This window comes from Strix uralensis, chromosome 1 (genome assembly GCF_047716275.1).
Source record: "Strix uralensis isolate ZFMK-TIS-50842 chromosome 1, bStrUra1, whole genome shotgun sequence".
Classification (NCBI taxonomy): Eukaryota; Metazoa; Chordata; class Aves; order Strigiformes; family Strigidae; genus Strix; species Strix uralensis.
The window spans coordinates 14,064,999-14,088,726 of NC_133972.1; the positions used below are offsets into that span (position 1 = coordinate 14,064,999).

General features: G+C 43.7%; 1 protein-coding gene across 2 annotated transcripts in view; it reads right to left on the reverse strand.

Annotated features, from left to right (window-relative positions):
* Positions 1 to 2,594: 2,594 nt before the first annotated feature.
* EGFR (epidermal growth factor receptor) overlaps positions 2,595 to 23,728 on the reverse strand; it is a 167,033-nt gene continuing 145,899 nt past the window's right edge. The window contains exons 20-28 of one of the 2 annotated variants that reach the window (XM_074891843.1): positions 21,085 to 21,270; positions 17,577 to 17,732; positions 16,641 to 16,716; positions 15,296 to 15,442; positions 12,635 to 12,732; positions 12,011 to 12,178; positions 11,869 to 11,916; positions 11,663 to 11,765; positions 2,595 to 10,642 (exon numbers count right to left, since the gene is read on the reverse strand). In XM_074891843.1, the coding sequence (XP_074747944.1) occupies positions 10,266 to 10,642; positions 11,663 to 11,765; positions 11,869 to 11,916; positions 12,011 to 12,178; positions 12,635 to 12,732; positions 15,296 to 15,442; positions 16,641 to 16,716; positions 17,577 to 17,732; positions 21,085 to 21,270 (1,359 nt within the window). In that variant the 3' untranslated portion in view covers positions 2,595 to 10,265. Of the gene's footprint in view, positions 10,643 to 11,662; positions 11,769 to 11,868; positions 11,917 to 12,010; positions 12,179 to 12,634; positions 12,733 to 15,295; positions 15,443 to 16,640; positions 16,717 to 17,576; positions 17,733 to 21,084; positions 21,271 to 23,728 lie in introns of both variants that reach the window. The other variant, XM_074891762.1, reaches the window with a different exon arrangement.

Consider the following 23,728-nt stretch of genomic DNA (forward strand, 5'->3'; position numbering starts at 1 on the left):
GGAAATGGAGTGCTTCACAGTAACACACGAGCTTCTGAGGGCAGGAGGATGTCACACTTGTTACGATACTGTCACTGGTACACTTGTCACCAAGGGGTACGGTCGTGTCCTTTGGATGTACATTGCCATGTCAGATGTCAGCTCTATCGTGCATGCAATTGCATTGCAAGACTGCTGAAACCAAACGGCCAAAGAGAAGGATTAATTTTCCATCGGATCGGTGGAGTGACCTTTTCCAGCAGAAGCCCATACTTAGGTTGGATTAAATGTACCATGAACCTGTACTCCAAATGGACTGGAAAATAAATCGCCTATGCAAGCTCGTTTTTTCTGCTCTGTTTGCTGGGAGACCTATTTTAAAGCTATGTATGCTGTGGACAAAGCTTCTTTTCCTTCCAAGAGAGGGCACTATTAGCTTTCCTTCTGCTGCTCTCAGAAGCAAGGGTAATTGTAGTAGCCTTGTTGGCTGGGCTCTAAGTGCCAAGCCCAAGGTACAGGCACCAGAAACTACACAGACTTTGCAAGCTTGGTTTCTTTTTGGAGATTTCAAACAGTTGCATGTGCTTTCTGCGCTCGTGCCATGGCAGGTCTTGGCCGCAGGGGAGAGCGCTGTACCTGGTGGACCTCACCACCATTCTGTGCCAGAACTGCAGCCTAGTTACATTTATGCCTGGCCCAGCTTGGTTTGACCTAGCATGGCTGGGTCTCTGTGGGCAGTAGTAGAGGTCATGCATTGCTGTATTTCTTATCCATGAGCATTAAACTTACATGCAGGTCCTCTGCTTTTGGTGATTTAACAGGTGCCAAGAGCTAGATGGAAACCTATACAACCAGCTGTGACCCTTATTAGCTGTACCTGGGCTTGTTAAATGAGTGCCAGTACAAATACTGCTAAATAAAAGCTGCCTGTAAGACAAGAATAACCATCTCTTGTACCATCACTCCTGAGAGTGATCACTGACAGTGTCCAGTGAAGTCTGGTGCAATATGTAAGTCTATGCCACCCCAAAAAAGAAAGGGAAAAAAAAGTGCACCAGCCCATATGATACTGGATAAAGATGACAAATACCGACTGCACTATTTCTGAGCTAGTTCAGCTTCGTGGGGCTGTAACTCACTGAAGGCAGTGGTCTCTGGGGTTAACACATGCATTAAATAACATTCCTTCTGCTCTCTTTAGAAGGAATGCAGGTTTTCAAGTAAAAAGCTTTCTGCAACAAGAGGTCTGGTGTTGAACTTCACACAGATGGTGCTTATTAGAGAGGTTTCAATTCCCAACAAACAATTTAAAGCACCACCTGATCTGTAATTCCAGCTCCTCTCACAGCTAAACAGCAACAATAATCCACATTGTGGGACTGGGGGCTTACTCCCTCATGTATACTTACTGGTGGGCTCCAAGCAGGCCACCTCATGTGAACAGGGGTGTGGGGAGCAACCCTGCTGAGCACCTTGAGCAGGACATGTCCCTCGGTGCCTGCTGTGCCAGTGGCACACCTCCTGGGGGGTCAGCCATGGGTCTGACTCCGGTGGGTGCTGACATAGGAGCTGAGCAGGAAACATAATGCAACTTTAAGTAGGCTGAGTCACCTTCTCTGCAGTTCCTGGCACCTGACTTTGGTAACTACAAGGTCCCTCTTTCTTGCCAGGCTCATGCCTGGTACAAATACCCCTTGTCAAATGCTGATGAAGTGTTGCCCCAGCTGGCAGCCTTAGGACAGGAATAAGCAAGCCCATCTATGAACAGTTACTGCTGAAACGTGACTGCCCCAAAGAGCACTGGTGAAGCCCTTCCATGTTCAGTGCTGTGTAGGCATGCAGGTCTACCCCAGGTGCTGTGGGAGGTGGCACAGACTACAGCTGTGAGCCTTCTCGGAGCACGTTGGCTTTTATTGGCTGCCTTGGAAATTTCTTACGCGATCTGATGCAATTATTGCGTGTTCAGATTAGTTCCCTGAAGGCTGGCTTTATTGCTTTCCTCGTCGAGCTCAGGAGTGCTGAAGGGTGAGGCTCACTTAGCGCTGCTGATAATGATGGAGCATGTGGAAGAGACTTGTATTCCCCTTCTAACTTTAAATAGCAATTTTCTTTATCTTATCTTAACCTACCATATCCTGCGCAGGCAGACAGTGGGGTTAAAGTGCAGCTGTGCTTCTTCGGCTGTCTTCTCCTTTTGCACCCTTTGTCACTTTTTATATTTAAAGTTGGCTGCACTGAGCTCAGTGGAATTTCTGAATGCTTGTCCTTCCCAAATACCCGCACTTTTCTATATCTACACCATTCTTCATCTCAAGTTCCTCTCTTTTGGTGCTTTGACAGTGGAATTTAGCGCCATCAAATGTCCCCACCTCTCTGGGGCAAGTACAGAGGCATTGCTCTGCCTCTGTTATCCTATCTGTGAAATACAGAGAACAGCAGATTCCTGTCTGACAAAGACTTTTGAATTGGTGTATGGACGTACAACCTATATTTTGGTTTCCTTCTCGATATTAATTATTATTCTTCATAGTATCAATACTAACTCATACAGAATCCTCCCAAGCCAGCTGATGACTAAAGAGGGGGGAAAAAATCATGTGCCAAAAGAGCAAAGATTTGTTTAATTACTTTTATTAAAATAAAAATATCATGCATTAATACGCATTAGACATTTCTGAGAACCAGTAATACGAAGATTAAGACTACGTCATTTCTGCATAAAATAGGTTGAGCTGGTAAAACATGCAGCCTATGTATTGGAAGGGACTGGATGGAAAGATGAAATTGAGAAAGGTGCTGTAGTGGCTTTTCTTTTTCTGTGTACAAAGCTCATCTATAAAGACAAAAAAGATTTTATTTACTAATCATGATACCAGGGACTTATCCAGGCTGAATGTGTATTGACAGTTCCAGCCCCTCTCTTCTTTAACATCTTGTCAACCCAGTGTATTTTGCTCTGTTATGTTGAGGACAATGTAAGTCCTTTGTCTGCTACATGTTCCACCATGTGGATAATTAAACACTCAAGGGACGCTGGGGCTTCACTTGACTGCCTTTGCTATCAGAATTTCTCTTTCTGCCTAGTGTAGTACAATTTACGTCACCAACGTGACTCTGGTCAAGACTTTTATTTTGCCTTTCCTTACGAGGGAGTCCAGTGTTGCTGTTGCACAGCTCATAGCTATGCAATTTGGAAATGGCCAGCAGTATGGCTTCATAGGCTACTTGTCACATGGATGAACTTTCAAGGGATTGCTTTGACTCTGCTTCTGCTATTATGATAAAAGTGAAGTGAGAACCTGCCATGCAATTCAAAAGAGCAGCTTTAATTAGCGCCCTGATAAGCAGCACCTGGGTTTTCATATTGCACTTCCAATGGTCACAAGTGTTAGCTGTATTATTGCTCACATTATGAAACTTCAGCACTGTGCATGCAGAGAGCCAAAGAGTCTTGGAGAGAGGAAAGGGTCCTGCTATAGCTTCACTAAACTCTGGATAAATCCCCAAGGTGACAACTTTTACCAGAAAAAAATCTAAGTCCATCAACAAAGAACCCTTAATGTGAGTTCTTCTCTGGCTACAAACCCTACAAGCTAGCCACTGATTTTTCTTCCCCCCAAATACAACAGTATATTACAATAAAAGTTCTCCAAAAATTAAAAACAATTAAAAAGAATAATATACACCTCATTTTTATCGCTCAATATACAAACAATCTTTGATCAACAGTATAAACCATTAAACCATATAAAAGTCAAGAGTTTCTTATTGTACAAATAGTGCTTTCATAGTTGAGTAACTTTACAATGCTGTGAGGGTACCATCTGTATCTATGGATATATTGCTTGACAGTTTATTAAAACCAAGACATTATACCTTATACTCGGTTGATTGCATCAATACAAAGCAGCCTAAAACGGGCAATGGATCCATAGGATCTCTGATTATTGCGAGGGATTTTCAAAAATCACTCAACATTAGCCTTGTTTTATACTCTCAGTGTAATCAAGTTAAACATCCCATTAATTTCAAGGGGAATGACATTAGGAACGTAGGATTAAAAAAACAACCTAGGTATGTGAGCCAAGCCTCCTACCGTTGTGGACAACTACTTTACTTATTCCCTTTCATAAAAGATGAGGATAACATTGATGGTGGTTGCAAATGCACTCTCCATCCAGCTTGTGAGAGGTAAGAAGGGTCTGGATAAATTTCAGAGTGACTGGAAGCTATGTACTGTATCAGCTACATAGGAACACCACCTTCAACCAGTCCAGTCACTAGTGGTGGGTTTTATTTCTAGTTTTCACCTTATTAATCAGAAAAATCCATTACTTTGAGGCAAGAGGTAGAGGGAGACCACAAGGCCAGTGCTGCCTTGCATCCAGACAGCCCCATCTGCACCACGTAAGAGGACGACAGCACAGTTGGTGGAGCACCAGCCCTGACTCTTGGCCAAAGGCATTTTGCCCGGTGACTTCAGTGGTGCAACAAGTGGCATGTCTTTTGCCAGCTAGGTGTCCAGTTGCTATTTTTTCTTGGGAGACCCTTTTTTTGGATGCTACTGAGGGTTTGCTTGACCACTAGCTGTGGTACAGCCTACTATCACCGCATTCTTCTCTCCCTGTGTAAGAAGGAGGGATTGCATGCAGTACGTTGATCGACCCACAATTCTCAGTCCACGTGGCCACAGTAATACAGGTTATCCGCCAAAACACACAATGTTGAACACAGGCAGGATGCATGGCAGAAAGTAAAGCCTGTCATGGAAGTGCCATGATTATTTCAACTCCACATAATGAAAGTAATACATAACCAAGAGTGTTATCAGTTTAAAGTCTCACTGCCTGCCTACACACTTCCTCACATAAGAAGCAGTTATCTCATCATGTCTCATCTTCATATCATTGTATTTTTTCCTGATACTGAGCCAAAACATCATGTATTTGTTTCTTTTTTTCTTGGCTGTGTCTCTGTTTAGCTATTGCATTGAGTAGAAAATGAGTCGAAATAGAGAAGAGGTTGTAGGTCTGGCCCTGAAGTGATACCTGGTCTTGATATCTGGTTTGGTTTTCTATGGTCAGGCCTCACCCTCCTGTCAAGCCCTCTTGGCTCAGTGGAGGTCTGGCCCAGCCCCAATGAAGAGTGGACATCTGTAGCTTTTCCCTGTAATGAGAGGCTGTGAAGTGGTGATCAATACGCTATTCCTTTAAAGCAACAAAACAAGACATTACATCTTTGGTCCTAATGCAGCCCATTTGACAAGCTACTTGAAGGTGTCGTGTTTTTCTTTTGTATAAATTTTTTTTTCTTTTTTTATTATTTTAAAAAGGCTCCTTAAAAGTTGTATGTCAGAACAAAGAGATAACACTTACAAAAAGAAAGCTAGAAAATGGGATCCCAATATAAAAATTTGAACCAGTGGTGATAAAACATTCAAAGCATTTCTGCCAAATGTTATACACAGAGTTTGACATTTCATGAGTATACGGTTTCCATCAGGAAGGAGGACACAGGTACATTTTCATACTTTGTCCTGATTCAGATGTTTGCTCACAGAGAAATGCGGGAAGAGACAAAAGCCAGAGTACTGTAACTGCTCATTTGGAGAGCCAACGGTTATACTAACAGATGTTGAACTCTGAATCTGAAAAATGAGTGCTTGTCTGGAAATGCAAGGTTTCTCCTTGGCACCCTGAAGCACTCCCAGACAGACTGAGGACACCCCAGGCACCTTGTGATGCAACCTCTTTAAGCTCTTTGGGGTCCTGTGAGTCTCTCAGGGAAGGGAAGAGATTCACCCCATAGTACGAATGCCGGGTACATTGGTTTTCGCACAGGCAATCTCTGCAAGAGGGCTTCGCTGCAAGCCAGTACAGGGACAGGAGCCATGTGTTTATTCCCACCTGTACCTGCAGGAACAGTCAATGGCCTCAGTGATGTCCCTGGGCAAATTCGGCAGCTGTTTCGGGTATGGATTGGCCGGCTGCACCCCTTCCCTGCCATTACTCTCCCTACACAAGCCCCTTCCTTTCAAATAAACTGTGGGGCTGTATTTTCTAACACCAGGTCTTCACGTGGCCATCTGCCAGCGACACTGATGGAACAGGGCATGGCCCTGATGCATTCCAGAAACCACCATCTAGTTCCAACTGCTCTCTCTAGAAAACTCACTGCATTGTTACCTGCCAGCTGGAAACAAAAGCAAACCCCTGGCCTCTTGGATGAACCCAACAAGACCAATTGCAACATGAAGGAAATCTCCCAAGCCAGCTCCCTTTGCAGCAGAAGAAAACAACCCCAAGCTGGGCTCAGTTGCAGAGGTCATATCTCCACGGGGTCCCGCTGGATGTCCTTTGGGGTAACCAAACTGGCCTCTGCCCCGGTGTGATTGAATCATGGCTGCTTCCTCCCTGCTGAGTGACTTCACCAACCACTTGATAGTACTCCAGGTGACCCAAATTTGTGGCATTGATTCCCTATTGATCACCCAAGGTCTTCAACCACAGGCTAAGTTGGACAAAGCCTGACAGTTCTGGAGGGGGGACTGTCGGGCTGTGACACCCTCACAACCAGACTGTGACGTGCCGTGCATCTTCTACCATAGTCAAGGGCGAGACTGGATTGACCTCTGTTGGCTGCCGCCCATGCTCCACTGCTGTTTGCAACCCAGTAGGTGTTGAGAGAGGGAGATGCAAGTCATACCAGACCTTGACCAGGAATGAAGCACTAGCCTAACAGTCAAAGGTTGTTACCTACCAGCTATGACAATACAGTGGGAATTTCTTCATCCAATAACAAGATGTGTCATAGTCTCGGTAAAATTCCATCAACTGCCAACTCTGGCGATCAATCCCTGATCTGGCCACAGGTGGATGGGGGCCACCTTCACTTAATCCGGAAAAGAGACATAGGCATTTGTTGTATGTGTTTGGTAAATAACTTACATTTTCATTTACTTAGCAGTTATTAAAAGTCTTAAATTATTATTGCAAAAGCAGTTCCATATTAACTGCTGCCTTGTAATTAAGAGAGGCTAAGCACTAACTTATGAGGGGTTTTATTTTGCCTTCCATGAGAAATACAGTAAAACCAGGAAATTTTAATTTTCTTGATTGGTAAGACTCTGTTGGCTTTTAAAAATGGCTGTGGCCTGCTACATTTCCCTATTCAGTTGAATTTTAAGAATCAGCATTTTTTACCCACACCTCCTGAGAGACAATGGCAGAACCTTCACGTTATTTTTGGATGCTGATTTATGCTCCCTAACCATGTTCACCTTTACAAGCACCTATGATCTGCAGGGGCTCCTTGCCGTTAAATGGTCAGTGAGCTGTAGTGGGAAAACCAGACCATTTCAGCTGCTTATTGTTTATTTTTTTCTTCCATCTCAGTGGAAATCCTTTGGTACATTGCTAATGTCTGTTTGCCTATGAGCATCACCCCACGTAGCCCCCGTGCCTGCAGCGGTCCCATCCGTTCCCAGTGCTGCTGTATCTGCCCCTGCAGCACTGCCCATAGGCTACAGCACACTGCCCAGGTTTTATTTTTTTGCTGGCTTTTGAATCATGACTGAGCTGCTGATTTACAAATCATGGCTTACAGCATGCCTGTTTACCAGAACTACTTTACAGTATAGCTGATCCCACCAACCTGGAATCCGTACGTTTGTATGGAGTTTGTGGTCCTACACACTCTTTGCTACTTTTCTCATCAAAAACAATACAATCAAAAAGCGATGATCTTTCAAAGTTACATTGCTTAATTTTTAGGTGAATCTCCTTGTTTCTAGCACCGAGTCACTACTGAATCCCTCCTAAATTGTTTTAAAAGGGCGGGCATATTAACCTCTATTAAATAACTTTCATGCTACATAATACTGGTGATACATATTGCTACTTAGTGGCTTTCTTGTTCTAGCTAACAGATTAAAACAAAACATCAATAAATTCCTTTGTGCAATAGTGTTGGAAAGATTCTGCAGGAGAACATGTACTGTGTGATTTTCTAGTGTACTGCTTGGAGACATAACAGATTTAGCAAATTGAAAATTATCTGTGATTTCTGTTAAGATCTTTTTTTGGTTTTATGTACATTCCTCCCGGGGCGGTGGGTGGAGAAAAGCAGTGCTGCCTGTGCATACATGTTGCACGCTTGTGAGAGCAACACAACAAATCTGCTCTCAGGAATGCAAGGAGAAATCTGCCACTAATTGGACGTGGGAACTGAAGTTTGGTTAGCGTTTTAAATACAAGCCAGTAATAATCAAACACTGCGTGCACCATACCGCTGTGCCTGGGACTCAGTCACGTTGACACACGTGTACCAAACAGGACAATCTTTGGATTTGGACCCAATATACTGCTACCCTAGACTGCAGCATGGCCGATGAGCTGTTGCACACACACAAGCTTTTAATGCATTTTAGACTGTGTTACTTATAAAAGGGGTCATTTCACATGACCGTTCTTCTCTTTCATTCTTCAATAACTCTCTAAAAACAGCGTTCTGAGGATTTGCTGCTTGATCCTGGATTCCAGATGTAATACTTAAACTGAAACACATACTAATATATTCAAAACACAGTGGTGGCATAAATTTGACTATTTCTTGCTACTTAATATAGACTACATATCCTCCGCAACTCAGCTGCTTATGCTACTCTCAAGCAAGTTGTCAATGTTCAACTAGTTAAGGGCCTTTGTACCAAAATCACCTAATGTGCATTTGCTTTCTGATCTAGTGGTTTGATTAAAATAGCACTGCCAAGCTGTTGGTGGGATGCGTCTAAATTACTGACTAAATTCACACTTCAGGCACTTTTCCTACATTCATAAGAAATGTTAATGATGGAAGAATTTGAAGTTCTGTATCACGGGCCCCTGGAAAGAGTAGTTGCTTTTCCTGCTGTCATTGGTTTATACTATCAAGCTAAAATCTTAGCCTTGCCTCGCCTGCCTATTCCACACCGATAACAGAAGATGATACTGGGTATTTTGAAGTAAGCAGCCCTGTGTTTCAGAAGAGGGAGATAATATTTTCCATCACTCCAGATTATTCTTCCTTTCCTTAATTCATTCTCACTGCCCCTCTTGCATCGCCAGGATACATAAACCCAAAGGGACAGGCAACCAGCCCCAGCCTCTGCCCCAGCGTGGTGCAGCAGCAGTCAGTATTCTGCCTTGAAGTGAGTAAACGCTTTTCTTTGCCAAGTGTATAAGGGAAAATGATTTCTGCTCTGAGCCCCTTTAAGAAGGGAAATAAAACTGCCTGGCTAGGGCTACCTGTGTTTCTTGCCCTAGTCAAGTCTAATTTAGTATAGTTCTTCCAGTCTGTCTCGTGAATGCTCCAATTTGCCACCATTTGCATTTCCTTGACATTTAATTAAAGTCTGTTAAACATTATTTGACACTTCATTTTTCAGTTACCGCAACATCTTTAACAGTTTTGTTGAAGAGAGGCATTTTGACAACTTGACAGCTGCATAGAGATAAAAAACCAAGTCTTGCATTTGACCATCAGAAAAGAGACTATTGAGCACTTTATAACCATGTACAGATGACTTTGAGGTGAGTTCCTCCTGTCAGTTTTTAGCAGTAGTGGTCAGTAGGTGATGCAGCATGAGCTTTTGCTCCTTGTGCTAGTTTTCCCCAGAGCAATCCACTCCATACTGCCCCGGGCACAATCTCCCGTATGTCCCCAGGATGCACTTCTCCTCTTTGTGCCAAGAGGCAGTATACGGAGCCAATTTGTAAAAATCTGGTGGTTTGGAATAACTGTTTCTGTTCCAGGAGTTTTGGAAAACTATTTAGTAACATTTTTTTTTTTCCTGCTGGTGATCTGAGCACCACATAGCAGACCAGCACTACAAGCATCTGATCTTGTAAAAGAACCAAAAATTCTGTTAGAAACATTTATAAAAATACAGACTGTAGAAAGGAATTTGACCGTACAATGTGTACAGCTCTCAAGTTCATCCCAGAGTGGCTTCTTACCATGCTACCATTTGAAAATGAAAGGAATGCATCCATAATTTCTTCTGTCCAGGAAGATCCCGCTCCATCCCAACATGCATCCGAGTGCAGGCTATGGGCTTCAGTTATTACGTGGTAATGGGCAACAAAAGGCCCAAACTACGCAGTTTCAACCCCCATGATGAAAAGGAAAAGTGTGCTTATTGATGCATGGCGGATGCCGTTCGCTCCGAGCAAGAGTCCATTCTTGCAGCAGCCAGGTAGTTCACCAAGAGTCTGGCTTGCCTCGCTGCAAGAAGAAATTCTCTATGGTCATGCCGAGGCTTCAATGTATTCACTTTTTGGTGCTGCTACCCTCAAGTACTCCGGGTTTTCTGCCGCGGGAACTTTCAAGAGACCGTTAGGTTTGGTTTCCTTTGGTAAGAAGTCCTGCTGGTAGTCAGGATTGTCCAGATTTATTTGATGATTGCCTGCCTGGATCCAGTAAGGAGAGCTCTCGAAGACTGTCTTGGTGAGTGGAGACTGGTTGGTGTTGAGATACTCAGGGTTGTCCACAGCTGTGCTGTGTGAATTCTGGTAGCTGGAGTCCGTGGGGACCTTTGAGTTTGCTGTGAGAGAGAAGTTGTTGTAGATTGGATTCTGGACTGCTGAGGCAGATGCTTTCTTGGGCACCAACTGGTTTACGTACTCTGAAATAAAAAGAAAATAAAAATGAAAAGGAATGAAAATGAAGACATGGAACTAAAAGCCATTTGCATCACTTGAGGCATAGTTTCAACCCAGCTGCCGCTCGCTCTTCACGCACAGCATCTCACTGAACTTCCCGGAGTGGAACAGAGCCAAAGGCAGGGACTGTCGTGCTGTGGCACCAAGCACGCTGCCCTGAAGTTCACCTTCAGGAATTCGGTTTGCAAAGCAGCAGAAAGATGGCTTGGACCATAAGACAGCGAGATAGCTACTGCTGATTTTAGTGACGTGTGGGTGGCTATGTCCCAGATACTGCTCTGAAATTGCAGTCTGGGAGTTTAGCTGCCAGAAGCTGTTTCCCTAGAAAAATGTTTAGAGATGAGGAAAATGCCTAGAAAATACAGGACTGGCAGTAACAGAGACACCATGTTTCACTTCAGTGCCATCCCTTGCAGGGTCCTTCACCCTCTTTAGCTGTGGTGTATTCTTGGAAGGGTTGGTTGGGATTTTTTAAGGGCACAAAACATTATGACTGCATAACTCAGCACCAGCTCCCTCAGTGCTTGCTGGCTTGCTCTCCAACTGCCTACGCTGTAAGTCCATGTGAAACTGTGAGCTGCCTTCTGTGTATCAACATCTGAAAGCAGTGAAACTGCCGGCAACCTGTTTATATTGCTGAAATGGTTTAGGGGGTGAAACCTGTTATTTAGAGGGTATTCTCCCAAGCAGAAAGCTTTAAGCATATAACCACGCACGCAAACTCCCTGGCCAGATGGCACACGTGGCAAACATGAGGAACCTTGCTGGTGAAGGAACCAAAATGGGAAATGGCCAGAAGCAGCCGGATAAAGTCTAGGAAAAGGATATGTGCACACGTTTCCACTCCCGTTTATTGAGCAAAAAAAGATAGGAAGCATTTGGATTGTTTCCTTTCTACAGAAAAGGAAGGACAATGATTATATTCACAACCAAATGGCTTGGAATGAGTGGCTGTGGGATGGAAACATGGGAGAGGTACTCACCCGGGGCTGGCAGGAAGCCATCATCTATGCTGTCCTCCAAAAAAGTGCCTGTTGGGTCTGAGCTGTACCTCTGGACAAAGCTGTCTTCCCTCACAGGGTGCCCCTGCTAGGTTGGAAGTAGAGAAAATCAATATTAAAGGGACTGTTTTGTAGAAGTTGATCCACATAGGAGAAGTTGCTCCTTTTTTAAAGGTCATCCCACTTACCCCATTCCTGTCAATGCAGGTTGTAGCAGAGTTGTTGCTAGTAGCACTCTTAAAAAGAGAGAGAAAGAAAATACAGACATTATGAGAAGCAGTTCGCTCTTAAAATTGCTTGTCATGTTTCCACAGAGGAAAAGTTTCATACCAATGAACTCAAGAGAGGAGTGCGGGACGTTGAAGGGCTGTTGAAAAAGCCCTGGTGTGGCACGAGATACTCATCCGCGTCCACTATATCTTCCATGTCCTCCTCCTCCATCAGGGTACGATAAAATTTGGAGTCCGTAGGGCTGGGCAGGTGCATCCTATCATCTCCCTGTGAGACAAGTCAGTGTGAGAGAGGACTCGCAGACTCCCTTAGCTTTCATTATCCCCTTCTGTGAGAGACAAAGTAATTTAGCAAGAGGCCCAAGATGCAAAATCTTGATCTGTGTGTTTAACCAAATATACCTAGAGTTTAGGGGTATTTGGGCCTGCAATCTCTGTCCATGCCGCTGTAAAACAGCTGTATTTTTAAGAGAATCAAACTCTGTTCTCTTGTCAGAACTGCAGAAAGGACTGTTACTGGTCCTAGACTGGGACCGGTACTGAGAAAATAGTGACTGGTCTTGAAATTCTGTCTGTGGTTCTAGTTGAATGTGTTAAGACCTGGAAAGCAATGACAGATCTGGCCTTAAATTCTCCATATTATATGTTTTCATATGCATTACTAATAATTTTGGGCCTCATATTAAATGCCCATCAGACATCTTCCTACCATTTGGTTTAGTACCTGTATAACGAGATAGCGTGGAGGGTCACGGGCCATTTTCGAGAACTCTGCTATCAGTTCACGAAACTTGGGACGGCTGTCTGCATCGATCATCCAGCCTGGAGGGATAACAGGGAAAGCAACACAGAAATAGTTGTTTTGGTGATCAGACGCAGCTTAAAATAAAATTTAACAGCAAAAAGAGCAGTGCCACATGTGGAACAAAGAAAGGAGTTGTCCATAACGGACCACCATAAAAAGTTCATTCACCAGCCACTGGTGTGAATTTCAGTGTTTAAAATGCACATCTTGGCAGTTTTGGGAAGAATGAAGAAGGTAATAAAACCTCATGTTGGAAAATCTCTAGGCTGAGCCTGTCTCCTCTCCTGCCGGCCTATCTCTGCTTGGGCAGGCAGGTCCCACCTGACTGCATCAGTCCTGATGATACTGAATGGGTGGTCAGCCTGGACTGGTTCAAATTAGGCTGCTCTGAAAAAGTTCTTCAAGGAGGGGAAGCAAATGAACTTCAGTGAGTGCCTGCAGCCGTACGGTGATTTGACCGTCTAGTCCTCACCGTGCTGCTTCGTGAAATCCTGGGAAGCCTGAAGCAGAAGCCACCCTCTGTACCAGATGTCTTCTAAAATGCAGAACGTCCTCACTGGGGACATTTTGAAAGATTAACCATATCTAATCTGTATTTAATTAGTGAACGGACTTTAACAAAAACAAGTCCTGCAGCTTAGTGTGGATCAATGCTAGAAGAGATTTCGAATATACATACTGGTGGTTAAACATGTGACATTACTTAGGAAACCCACACTTTCTGTTATCGACTAACAGATGAGCTGATGTAGACTCTTGTGTTTAAAATTAAAAATAATAAAGGTCAAGCTCAGTGTGTCTGGAGTAACTAATAAGAAACAGCCTATCCATGGTAATGGAGAAATGAAGTGATAATATGCAATCTGAAATATGCATTAGGCAAAATCTCATCATTGCCAGTGACTTTTTACCATGCTAGAAATATGATCCCTTGCTAATTCAAGAAGAAACCCTTTTTGCTTTTAGACAGAGTGGAGCATTTGGGAGTTTGCTGCTGTTGCAGAAGTATCGTCTACTATTTCTGAATTTATCTCTGAGTTGCATATGTTTAAATACTGCTTCTTAAATTAAAAAAAAAAAAAAGTTGCTTTGCAATAACTTTGAACATTTCAGTTTATACTCTCTGCTTATAAAGAGATGACTGGGAATCCTGAATTCCTTTAGACAAAATGGCACAGCTCCAACAGGGTCTGTGCTGTAGCCTGCAAACACGGGGTGATCAGAGCAGCGAAAGATGTGCAACCAAGTCCTGGGGCAGAAGGAAGGCTGAAACCCCAGATCCTCATGTTCTTGCATTTAAATTCAGTGTAACGGTATGAAAGGGGATGGGGACACTCCACTGTTGGTGTTTTAAAAGCAACAGGTACCTGATTAGGTGCCTGGAAAAACGCCTGCTTTTGACATCTGTACCGACCCAAAGGAAAGACAATGGATGTAGCTGCTGAGCTTTGTGAAGGCTCAGCCCCTGAGGACACGCTCTACGGTAGAGCTTGCAAAGACCTGGGATGTAACTGCTGCAAGCGGAGATGTTGGCAGGGCTGAGGTGTCAGGAGGGTTCAGCAACACTGAGGAGGAGTTTCTAGGACACTGCTTTTGGGTCTGGGCACCTCCCAAGCTAGGTGTACACATCTTGATCCAGTTCCTGCTCTGTGGTGAGCACAGGATCGGGCTCTCCCTGTGCAGTGCCTGTCCTGACAAAGCAACACTGGGGCACTGCAGGACTCCCCAGAAGTGCTGCACTATGGTAGTGTGGCTCCTATTTCAGGAACAGGTACATTTTGCTCCGGTGAGAAGGTCTTAAATGCCACCTAGTGGGCTTCTTATTGCCATCCTCACAGACACTACTGGTAGTGAGCAGGGATGCAGCAGTCATGGTCTAGAGATGCATGCGAAGCCACATAATAATCTGACGTTTTAGCAGCTGATATAGATGAAAAAGGAGTTTGGGGCTCAGATGCCCTTTGATGTGCCTTAACAATGACCAAAAAGTACTTCAGAGACCCCCAGATTCTGTGCTACTTTACAGAGACAGCTGTGTGCTGAAAAGGAGCCATCCAAAAATGATGAATAAATCAGATGAGGAACACTGGATCCTCATGTGCATCTGCCATTATGGTGGTGCCTGTGCTCACAGCACTCCTGTAGTGAAAGGAGCACATACCCCATGTGTGTGAGTGCAGGAGGAGGCATATTCCTGAACTAAGGGGGAGCCTGGAGGAGAAGACAGCGTTAATTTCATTTTCTAGACACACAAAACCAGAGTATCAGGTAAAGTGGGTGGTGTTACGCTGATTTATACTGCCTGACAATATCAGTTTAAAATAATTGTCAGTATCAGCCAGTGCTGTGAATGGTGAAAAAACATTAGTTGGCTGAATTAGCGACCAATGAGACCATATCCTGTGCTCGTAGCTAAAGCTCAAGGTGCAGGAACACACTCTGGTGTCACCACTCTTTTCACATAACCCTATTTCTGTGCGATCACCAAGAACACAGCATACACAGATGTGACATAATGAAGGCAATTGTGCTACTTATTCCGACTTAGGTGAGCACCCACAACCCCAAATGTGAACTCACACTTGACCATGATCATGTACACATCGATGGTACAGATGGGGGGCTGCGGCAAACGCTCGCCCTTCTCCAAGACAGAGGAGATTTCGCTGGCGGGGATCCCGTCGTACGGCTTGGACCCAAATGTCATCAGCTCCCAAACTGTCACACCTGCAGGGTGGGAAGAGAAAACTGTGAGGCAGGCTTTGCTGGGAGCTGGGGTGCTTGGCCTGGGTGCAGAGAGGCTGTGAGTGGAGAGGGCTTTCCCAAAGGCAACGCACTGCCAGAGCTCCACCTAGACAAAGCATTTTCTGCCATGATTTTGAAGAGAGACAAATTAATAAAACAGGTTAAAATCATCCTGATTTCCTTTTTGGTTTTTCTGGGGGCATTCTGGTGGGTTTTTTTTAAATCTCAGCTAGTATCTCAGTGTTGGAACATCCCACAGACTTCCCAGCCTCACAGAAAGGAAATGCACATTACTGCCTCCTGACTCCAACCCAGCAAGTGGTTTTAAAAATGGAAGCTGTATTTTTGTTTCAAAACAATCTCTTTGGAGACGAGCAAGAACAGTTTTTGACAGATGTGTAAACCAGCTGCCTCAGTGTCGTTTGCTGACATACCGTGTACTCTTGTGATGTAGCTGTTGTGATTGTCTGGTAGCTTAGGATACAAAACAAGATTTTGAATGCCAAGATACATAAATGGATTAAGAGGACCAGAGGCTGTACTTTTTTCTAAAAGGACACAGCATCTGACAATCTGCATTAAATATTTTCCAGGAATATAAGAGTTCATGGAGTGGAAATTTTGGAGTAAGTTGCTTTGAAAAGTTTCCTTTCTGCTCCTCTTTCAAGCTGGCTTATGAACTACACCACATACAAAATGAATTCTCTAAAGAGGTTATCACTTCGCTTCCCTTTTAGCATTGCCCTCTCAATACCAGCACAGCACAAACATTTTAGGCCCAGCAGACTGCACTGATTGACACTGACCAACAGTGTAGCTGATGGTTTTAAGTCCTCCCTCTAGTTATGTGGCTTTACTGTCAGCCCAGTTATATTTCACGTGAAGCTGCTGAAGAAAAGCATCAGCAGAACTTCAGCAAATGGAGCGGAGTCTCCTACCTGCAGCCCCTTTTAGGGGAGGGCTCATCATCTGAAAGTATATTCTGCAAAACATCTTATACCTCACCAGCATGTAATTTCATGGAAATTTTACTTTATTGCATAGGTGATTTGGGCCCATTGTTTATGTTTAATCTCTCAGTCTTCTCATAATAGGAAGAAAAAAGGTCTGTGTAGAGTCACTAGCAAATCCTGCAATTTTCCAACCCATTTGTAATAATTTTAACTGGTTTTAGACTCACCATAACTCCAGACATCACTTTGATGAGTGTAAATCCGGTGTAAAATTGACTCCAAGGCCATCCATTTAATAGGAACCTAGGAAAATTCACAAATAAACCTTAAGAGGCCGACCCAAAATTTATCAGCAATGTTTACCACCAGGTGGTGTTTAAACTGATAGTTTGCTTGCAGAAGGGAAACAGAACAACCAACAAACAACACAACTATCTGAGTGGTAGAGCAGGCAACTTTTGAGTCCCTTGTTATTATTTTCATTTATTATGTTGAACCTGGGAACTTGCAAAATATTAGGCATATTAGAAATATCTCTTACAAAACTACTTTTACAATATTTTTAACGGTCAAATTAGTATTTTTTTAACCTTCTCCTATCACAACAGGACACAAATCCAATCTCCAGCTATATGACAAAGACTGATCAGCGCTCATATGGTTTCCATTTATCGTCTCTGCAATATTTGCAAGCAACTTCTCTTTAATTTCTCAGCAGGACACATTCTCTCCATCAGCACGTAGAACAACATGAAGGCGTGTTGGACCAAGTCTGACAGGTCTTTCTTCTGCTATAAATATACAGCATTCCCTTTCTCTTCATAAACTGCACACTGTTATTGGTGTTGGCTACGCTGATGAATTCAGCCATGCTTTTTTTTTTTTAATGTTTTTTTAATAATCTTGCTTTTTCCCAGACATTCTGGGTGGGAATTTCAAAAGCATTCGCTGCTCTGCTACCTCCGCTCCCACTGCAGTCCCACTGGCCTGACGCTGCTTCGGCTGATTTCAGAGGACTCCCACAGGCTTCAAAGGCAGCACACTGAGACAGCAGCTGAGCACTTTGAAAAACCCACTCTCTTTTTTTACCCTGTGTTTAAGGCTGGTGCGCAAGCACAAACACCGATGAACACACAGTGGTTCATTTCTCCGACGCGCTTTACCTTGCCTCCCTCAGCATGATACTCCTTCTCGTCGGCGCCAAGCAGCTTTGCCAGCCCGAAGTCCGTGATTTTCACGTGTTGAGGAGTCTTAACGAGGACGTTCCTGGCAGCAAGGTCACGGTGCACCAGGCGACGCTCCTCCAAATAGTTCATTCCCTACAATTGCCAGACAATGGGTTGGCATCACACGCTCTGAGCTTGGATGCACAAAGGAGTTGCCAAATGTCAGCTGCTCTAGGGTAACTCTACGCACACCACCATAAACACGTAGTAACCTCTCCCCCCTTCAGGAAAAGGTTTGCTGCTTCGGTTTATGTGATGCTTATTGCAGGGTGAGGACATGTGCTTGTGCAGTTTCAAGGAGTAACTGTTACCCTCCAGGAACCTTTTTGTGGGTCCATGTGCCAGTGGAGTCATGGAGAAAAAGGGGCAGTAGCAGGTATAGCAGAGGGTATGGTTCCTTTGGAATTTAGTTCAAGAAATATAAAATTGGGAGAGGACTTGCAAATAAAGGGGAAAACCCTTCTTTCAGCTGCATTTGTGCAACGCCCGTGATTTCAGGAAAGTACAGTAGAGAGTTTAACTATCACCTTCCATACACACACAGGCCAACCCTACAGAGAGTATGTAGACACTAATGGCCTGAGAGAAGAGTTCAAGCAAAAATAAATTAATTGTTCAAAGTTGCTGATTCTGCGTCTCGTTACAGTGTACTCTGCCTTCTCCCTGCTAACAATGAGGCATCCCACCGCAAAGGTGAGGAAAGGAAATAAAATTAAAAAATTCATTTTATGGCTGAGCTCAGAGTTGCATCTATTTTCAAGTCCTCTTTGAAAAGGCAAGTTCTTCCAGTTTCACTGCCTCCCATGATTAGACTGGGTTTGCCATAGCATACGTGCTTTTTTGGTACAACTGCCTCTCATGGAAGAATATGACCAATTGTGCCAGTTTGACTTTTACGGTATGAATCTAACAGCTGCATTTCTGGCCACAGAGATTATTCCCCTTTCCCTTAACTCCAATCTCTTGGTGTACAAATCAAGAAGTTCATGATTTCTACATTTCCTGCAAGATCCTTTCTAAAAACCACAATTATTCCCAGTCGATAGGTTTCTGCTGGCAGCAGCTTATGTGCTTGTATTTTTATGAAGAGACAATTAATAAAAAAGTACTTTTAACCTACAAAGTTAACACCAAAATGATCATGTTGATGGAATGACAGAGCACTGGAGGGAATAATTCCCTTCCAGCCTCCACTCCCTTCCTAAGCCCACTGCTAACCTGGACCACCATCGAATGCTCCACTCAAGTCCCTCAGCAGAACTTCACCCATGCGCTGCTAATGTTGCCAAAACAAACCACCCAAACAAACTGGCGCAATGCCACTACGAGCATGCATTTAATTACACAAATAGATCTTTAGCGAGCAGAGCTTTTGAAACAAAAAAATCTCGAGCTGCCGACAGAAAGCAGACTATCTTAAAAAAAAAATAATAATCACATAATCTAGCCCCAGTAGGACAAAAAATTTCCTGCTAAACATGTCTTGCTGCAGGACTTATTAAGACTCAAAGCTGCTGAAAGGCAGAATGTCAGTTTTACACTAAGCTGTTTAAGACGCTGATAGCTAAAGGACTTGTGCACATGCATAACCGTACACCGAAGACATTGAACTGCTTGTCTAGGAAGTTCAGCAGATCTGTAATTGTGTGCAGGCCTGGGATTCAAGCCATTTTTCATCATTAAGTGTGAGACCAATGCGTTCAAAGAGTTACTTCACAGTGTTTCTGCATGTGGAGTGTCTGTGCTCTGTCATAAGGTCTCATCTGAAAGACAGGACTCCATACCTCAGAGAAAGATAATGTTTATAGATGCAAAGAAAACTTAATTCAAAGCTGTGGAAACAGAAATAAAAATAATCTTCCCAGGGAACTTGCCTCCTGCTAGCTAGTTACCAGACATAAATACATTTGTTTCAATTTTTTTCCTGCTCCAAAAGTACATTTTTAAAGAGTCAGAGAACGTCCAAAAAGCTGGCATGACTTTCTCAGAGTAGTAACACCAGACACATTGGTGGGAAAAAGCCGTATGCCTGATTTATGAGCACTTTGAGGAGAACTTCAGTGTAGAGCAGCACAAAGGAGTACGTTGAAGTTCAGGCATTGCTGGAGAGGGTAGAGGTTGCTACGGGCAAATGTTGAACTGACACGAAAAAAATCAAACAGAAGCTAACAATTGTGAATGGCAGCCTTTTGGGCAAGTGATGCCCCAAGGATCAATCTGGGGACCGATTTTGCCACCTTAAAAATTAACAAGGAGGAGGAGGAGGAGGGAAATGTGGCCTCCAGCTCATCCTCCAAAGGGACTGAAACCAGGACAGAGCAGTAATTGATTTTAAACAAGAGAGCAAAAGAGTCAGAAAAAGGCAGTTCACATCCCGGGTGGACGTATAAATTAAAATTCACTTGCTGCAGAGCACACTGTGAAAAAGTACACACACTGAGATGAAAAATGTGCTCTGTATACTTTTGGTGGATACATTTCTGAGGTCCTCAGCATGTTTCCTGAAAGCAAACCACGGCTGGGCGAGCCTGGGATGTATACAAGGTCTCGAGGGACCGATAAGGCTGTAAGTGTGTGGTTAACTTGCAAACCGTCATGCCCGAAATAAGCAGCATTAAAGCAGCCAGGTTTTGCGGATACTGCCATCTCATACAACAAATCTCCAACAAACTGCAGCTACTTTTTTGCTGGTTTTGCTCCATTCTTCCATGCTTGCAAATGGCTAACTACCTTCCAAACGCAGCATATCGGTGCTAAGGGCTAGGGGCTGTACTTCAGTCTCCTTTGCCGCTCTTCTCTTTAGCAAATGGTGCCAGGTGTGATAATGAGTCTTTTATATGGCATGATGGCCATTGCAATTAGACTACAGGCACCAGCTCAGTGCATATAAATTACAGGACAGCCCTGGGGTGCCTGAACGTCTTTCGGTCACAGGCAGCCTGTGCTAGAACGGAGCTGGTATTTATTAATCAGCAGTTTTGATTCCCAGGCCTCAGAGATTTCATCCTGAAAAATCAGGGTCATTCTCCAAGGCACACAAGGATGACATCACCATTTGCCCTGTGGCACAGCCCAATGAAATCCACTGATGGAAGCAGCACTTTGGTATGGCAATTACCAAATTCTACTCCCTTCCCCACCACAGCTTTGTTGCATCACATTGTTCCATTACAGGGTGTTTGGTTTGGACATAAATGCCTTGGTGATAATATTACGCTAACTAGGAGCATTTGGATGAATAGTTAAGTTTGCACAGCAGCTTGAAAATGGTAAATTGTTTAAGACAAAGTAAGTGCTTATTGTCACATATAAGGTCTCTAGGAACCATCTGGTGAAATATAAAAGACTTAAAGAGACAAGTAAGTAAACAAATACATTATGCGCTGTCAGATTTCCATGTTAGAGTCTGAGTTTTAGCTGATCTGGTGGGTGACAGTCCTCTTACCTTTGCGATCTGCACACACCAGTTGAGAAGGTACTGGGAGCCGATGTTGTCCTTGTGCTCTCGGATGTAATCAAGGAGGCAGCCGTAAGGCATCAGCTGTGTGATGAGCTGAACAGTAGAAGTGAGGCAGATTCCCAACAAGCGGCACACATGAGGATTGTCAACACTAGCCATCACGTAAGCTTCCTGAGAAGAAAGGGAAAAAAGCAATGTGAAACCTTCCCTTTGGCATGACAGAAGTGTTTGGAGGCGGTATAAAATAAATTGGTCATTCAAGAGGTTGCTAAAACACTATATGCAAACTCTGTGCCCCGTATCACATATAAAATACTTGTATTTCCCACTCTGTGGATCAAGCTTTTTCCACTCAGTGGAAAGTCCAGATTTTGAACACTGAAGCATCACTGGGATGCCACCGAAGAGCTGGTCTCCCACTACTGGTACACCAAGCAAATATGGAACATAAAATCCTGGGGACAAAACTTATGGACCTAGGAGGAATTAATAAATTAATCATCAACTGGAAGCTGATGGGATTTCATAATTTTAAGCTCCTAATTGCAAGGGACATGTGTCATATGGCTGGTTTTCCTCCACAAATCTTTCCACAAAACTGACTGGAAATCAGTACTTTTGAGATCTCTGTCCCTCCGTCAGGGTTAGTACTAACCCAGAAAGTCAAAAGTTGTCATCTAGGATGGGACTGACAGTTTGACTTCTTAAGAGACAAGGCTTCTTTGACCATGTTGTTCTTTAGTCCATGTCAAACCAAAGAGGTGAGTAATCAGTTCACCTCTTCAGAAGTCTCAGTACATGTCTGTCTTTAAGCAACACTGCTGAAAATATTGTCCCCAAATGCAAAAGCTGATTTAGACCCATATAGCAATGCAAATGATACCAAGAATGTGCTTACAAGGTGGCAGCTGAAGCATAATAAACCCTTTGGTCAACTGGAATTTTGGGTTTGATTTTCATAAATACGTGAAAAGCTCTTCCTTCAAGCCTGGGTTCTCCCTGAGTAGCCTTAGGTACCTATCTAAGGTACCCGAGGTACCTCCTCTTCCTCTGCTCTTCTGTAGGAATAGAGAGGCCCCTTCAGAGGCTGGTGCAGTATGCTCCAGACACACTGAATACATCCTTTAACATGGCCACAGGGTAAAAACCCCCAACTTCATGGGTTTTGCATGCAAAAGCTACTTAGGATTTAAATTTGAAATCTGTATCTATACTATCATCCACTGTCAAGTGCAAGCTCCAAGAATGGATTCCAATAGGGGGAAAAAATAAGAGCTGAAGTTGTGTTTTTTAAAATTAACTTTGTGTATGATTTACAGTATTTCACTTCTAGACATTTTTAAAGCCATTTGACTGAAAAACAACACAATGGGAAATAAATGGGAATTTTTCCAAGCAGTGAGCTTTTAGGTCAGCATCTTAACTCAGCATCTGGAGTGACACCAAGTAATCATCCCTTGGCAATTCAACATTAGGCTAGCAGCTCCCCAAAGCCTAAAATAATAGTCAGGGCACTATTGTGGCAGGGAAAGGAGCAAATGTGCACTTTCTAAGAGTTTAAGAAATGAAATACCATAGCACTTTACTCATCATCTGACAAGCTTTCCACAGATGTCACATAGCTGTGTGCTGGTAAGAACTATTATTAAACAAAGCTATTAAAGCAATGACGTTCAAGAAATAAGCAACCCCAATTCTTAAGCAATACTTTCTGGCCTTGGTATTGTTGTTTGACGTGCCAGCCTAAGCAAAACATGATGTAATGCAGTTTTATTCCGAGGTGCTAATTCTGCACTTGGTATCCTTGTTTTGGAGCCTTTGGGATTAAAGGGGTCTGCAGGCAGCCAGGTTAAAGAAGATCTCTGGCAGAACTGGGTAAGGGCTCCTCAATCTACTGCAAGATGTGAGCAGGGCATTGAAAACCAGCCCTCTGTTAAGGCTAACACCGATTCTATAGGGTAACCCGAGGAAGGGTAAAGCAAGAATAGAAGATGCTATTCAATTACGTAAATATAACACGCTAAATCTCCTTAGGCTTCCAAACTAAGCCATCGTACTGATGAAGGGTGTCTGTTCCTTGCCTTACTTCCCATGGGGATTCAGATCCATACTGTATTCATTTCAGAGGTGGGGGTGGTGGGGGGGCAAAACTCTGCAGAGTCAGAGCTGTTCTCACTGCCCATCTGTCGCGCAGCCCGGGGCTGACCTAGGGGCTGAGAACTGGGATGCTGAAAGAGCGGGGTGGGCGTACAGGCCACACAGCTTTCGGAGAGCGTCCCAAGCGTTGACGCCCCCTATTACATTTGATACCGCAAAGTAAAATAGGCCACTGCGTCCTCGCAGGGAGCAGAAGGGAGCTATTGTGCGGTTGTGGGTCCTTCTAAGTAGCCCAAGACATTAAAGTGGGCCTTTGTTTCAACTGTTTATCTTGGAAATCTCTGCGGTACGCTCTGACCTGCTCCAAGTATGCTTGGTATTCAACAACAATCTTCTGAATTAGCCCTACCCTAATAAAGCCAGCGAGAGCTCGCCTGGATTATATGAGCTAAAGCTGCTGTGCTTGTACTATACCTAGTGTGTTTCTGTAAGACAAATTATCTTTAATTGGACATTATTATCTCTGAGGTTT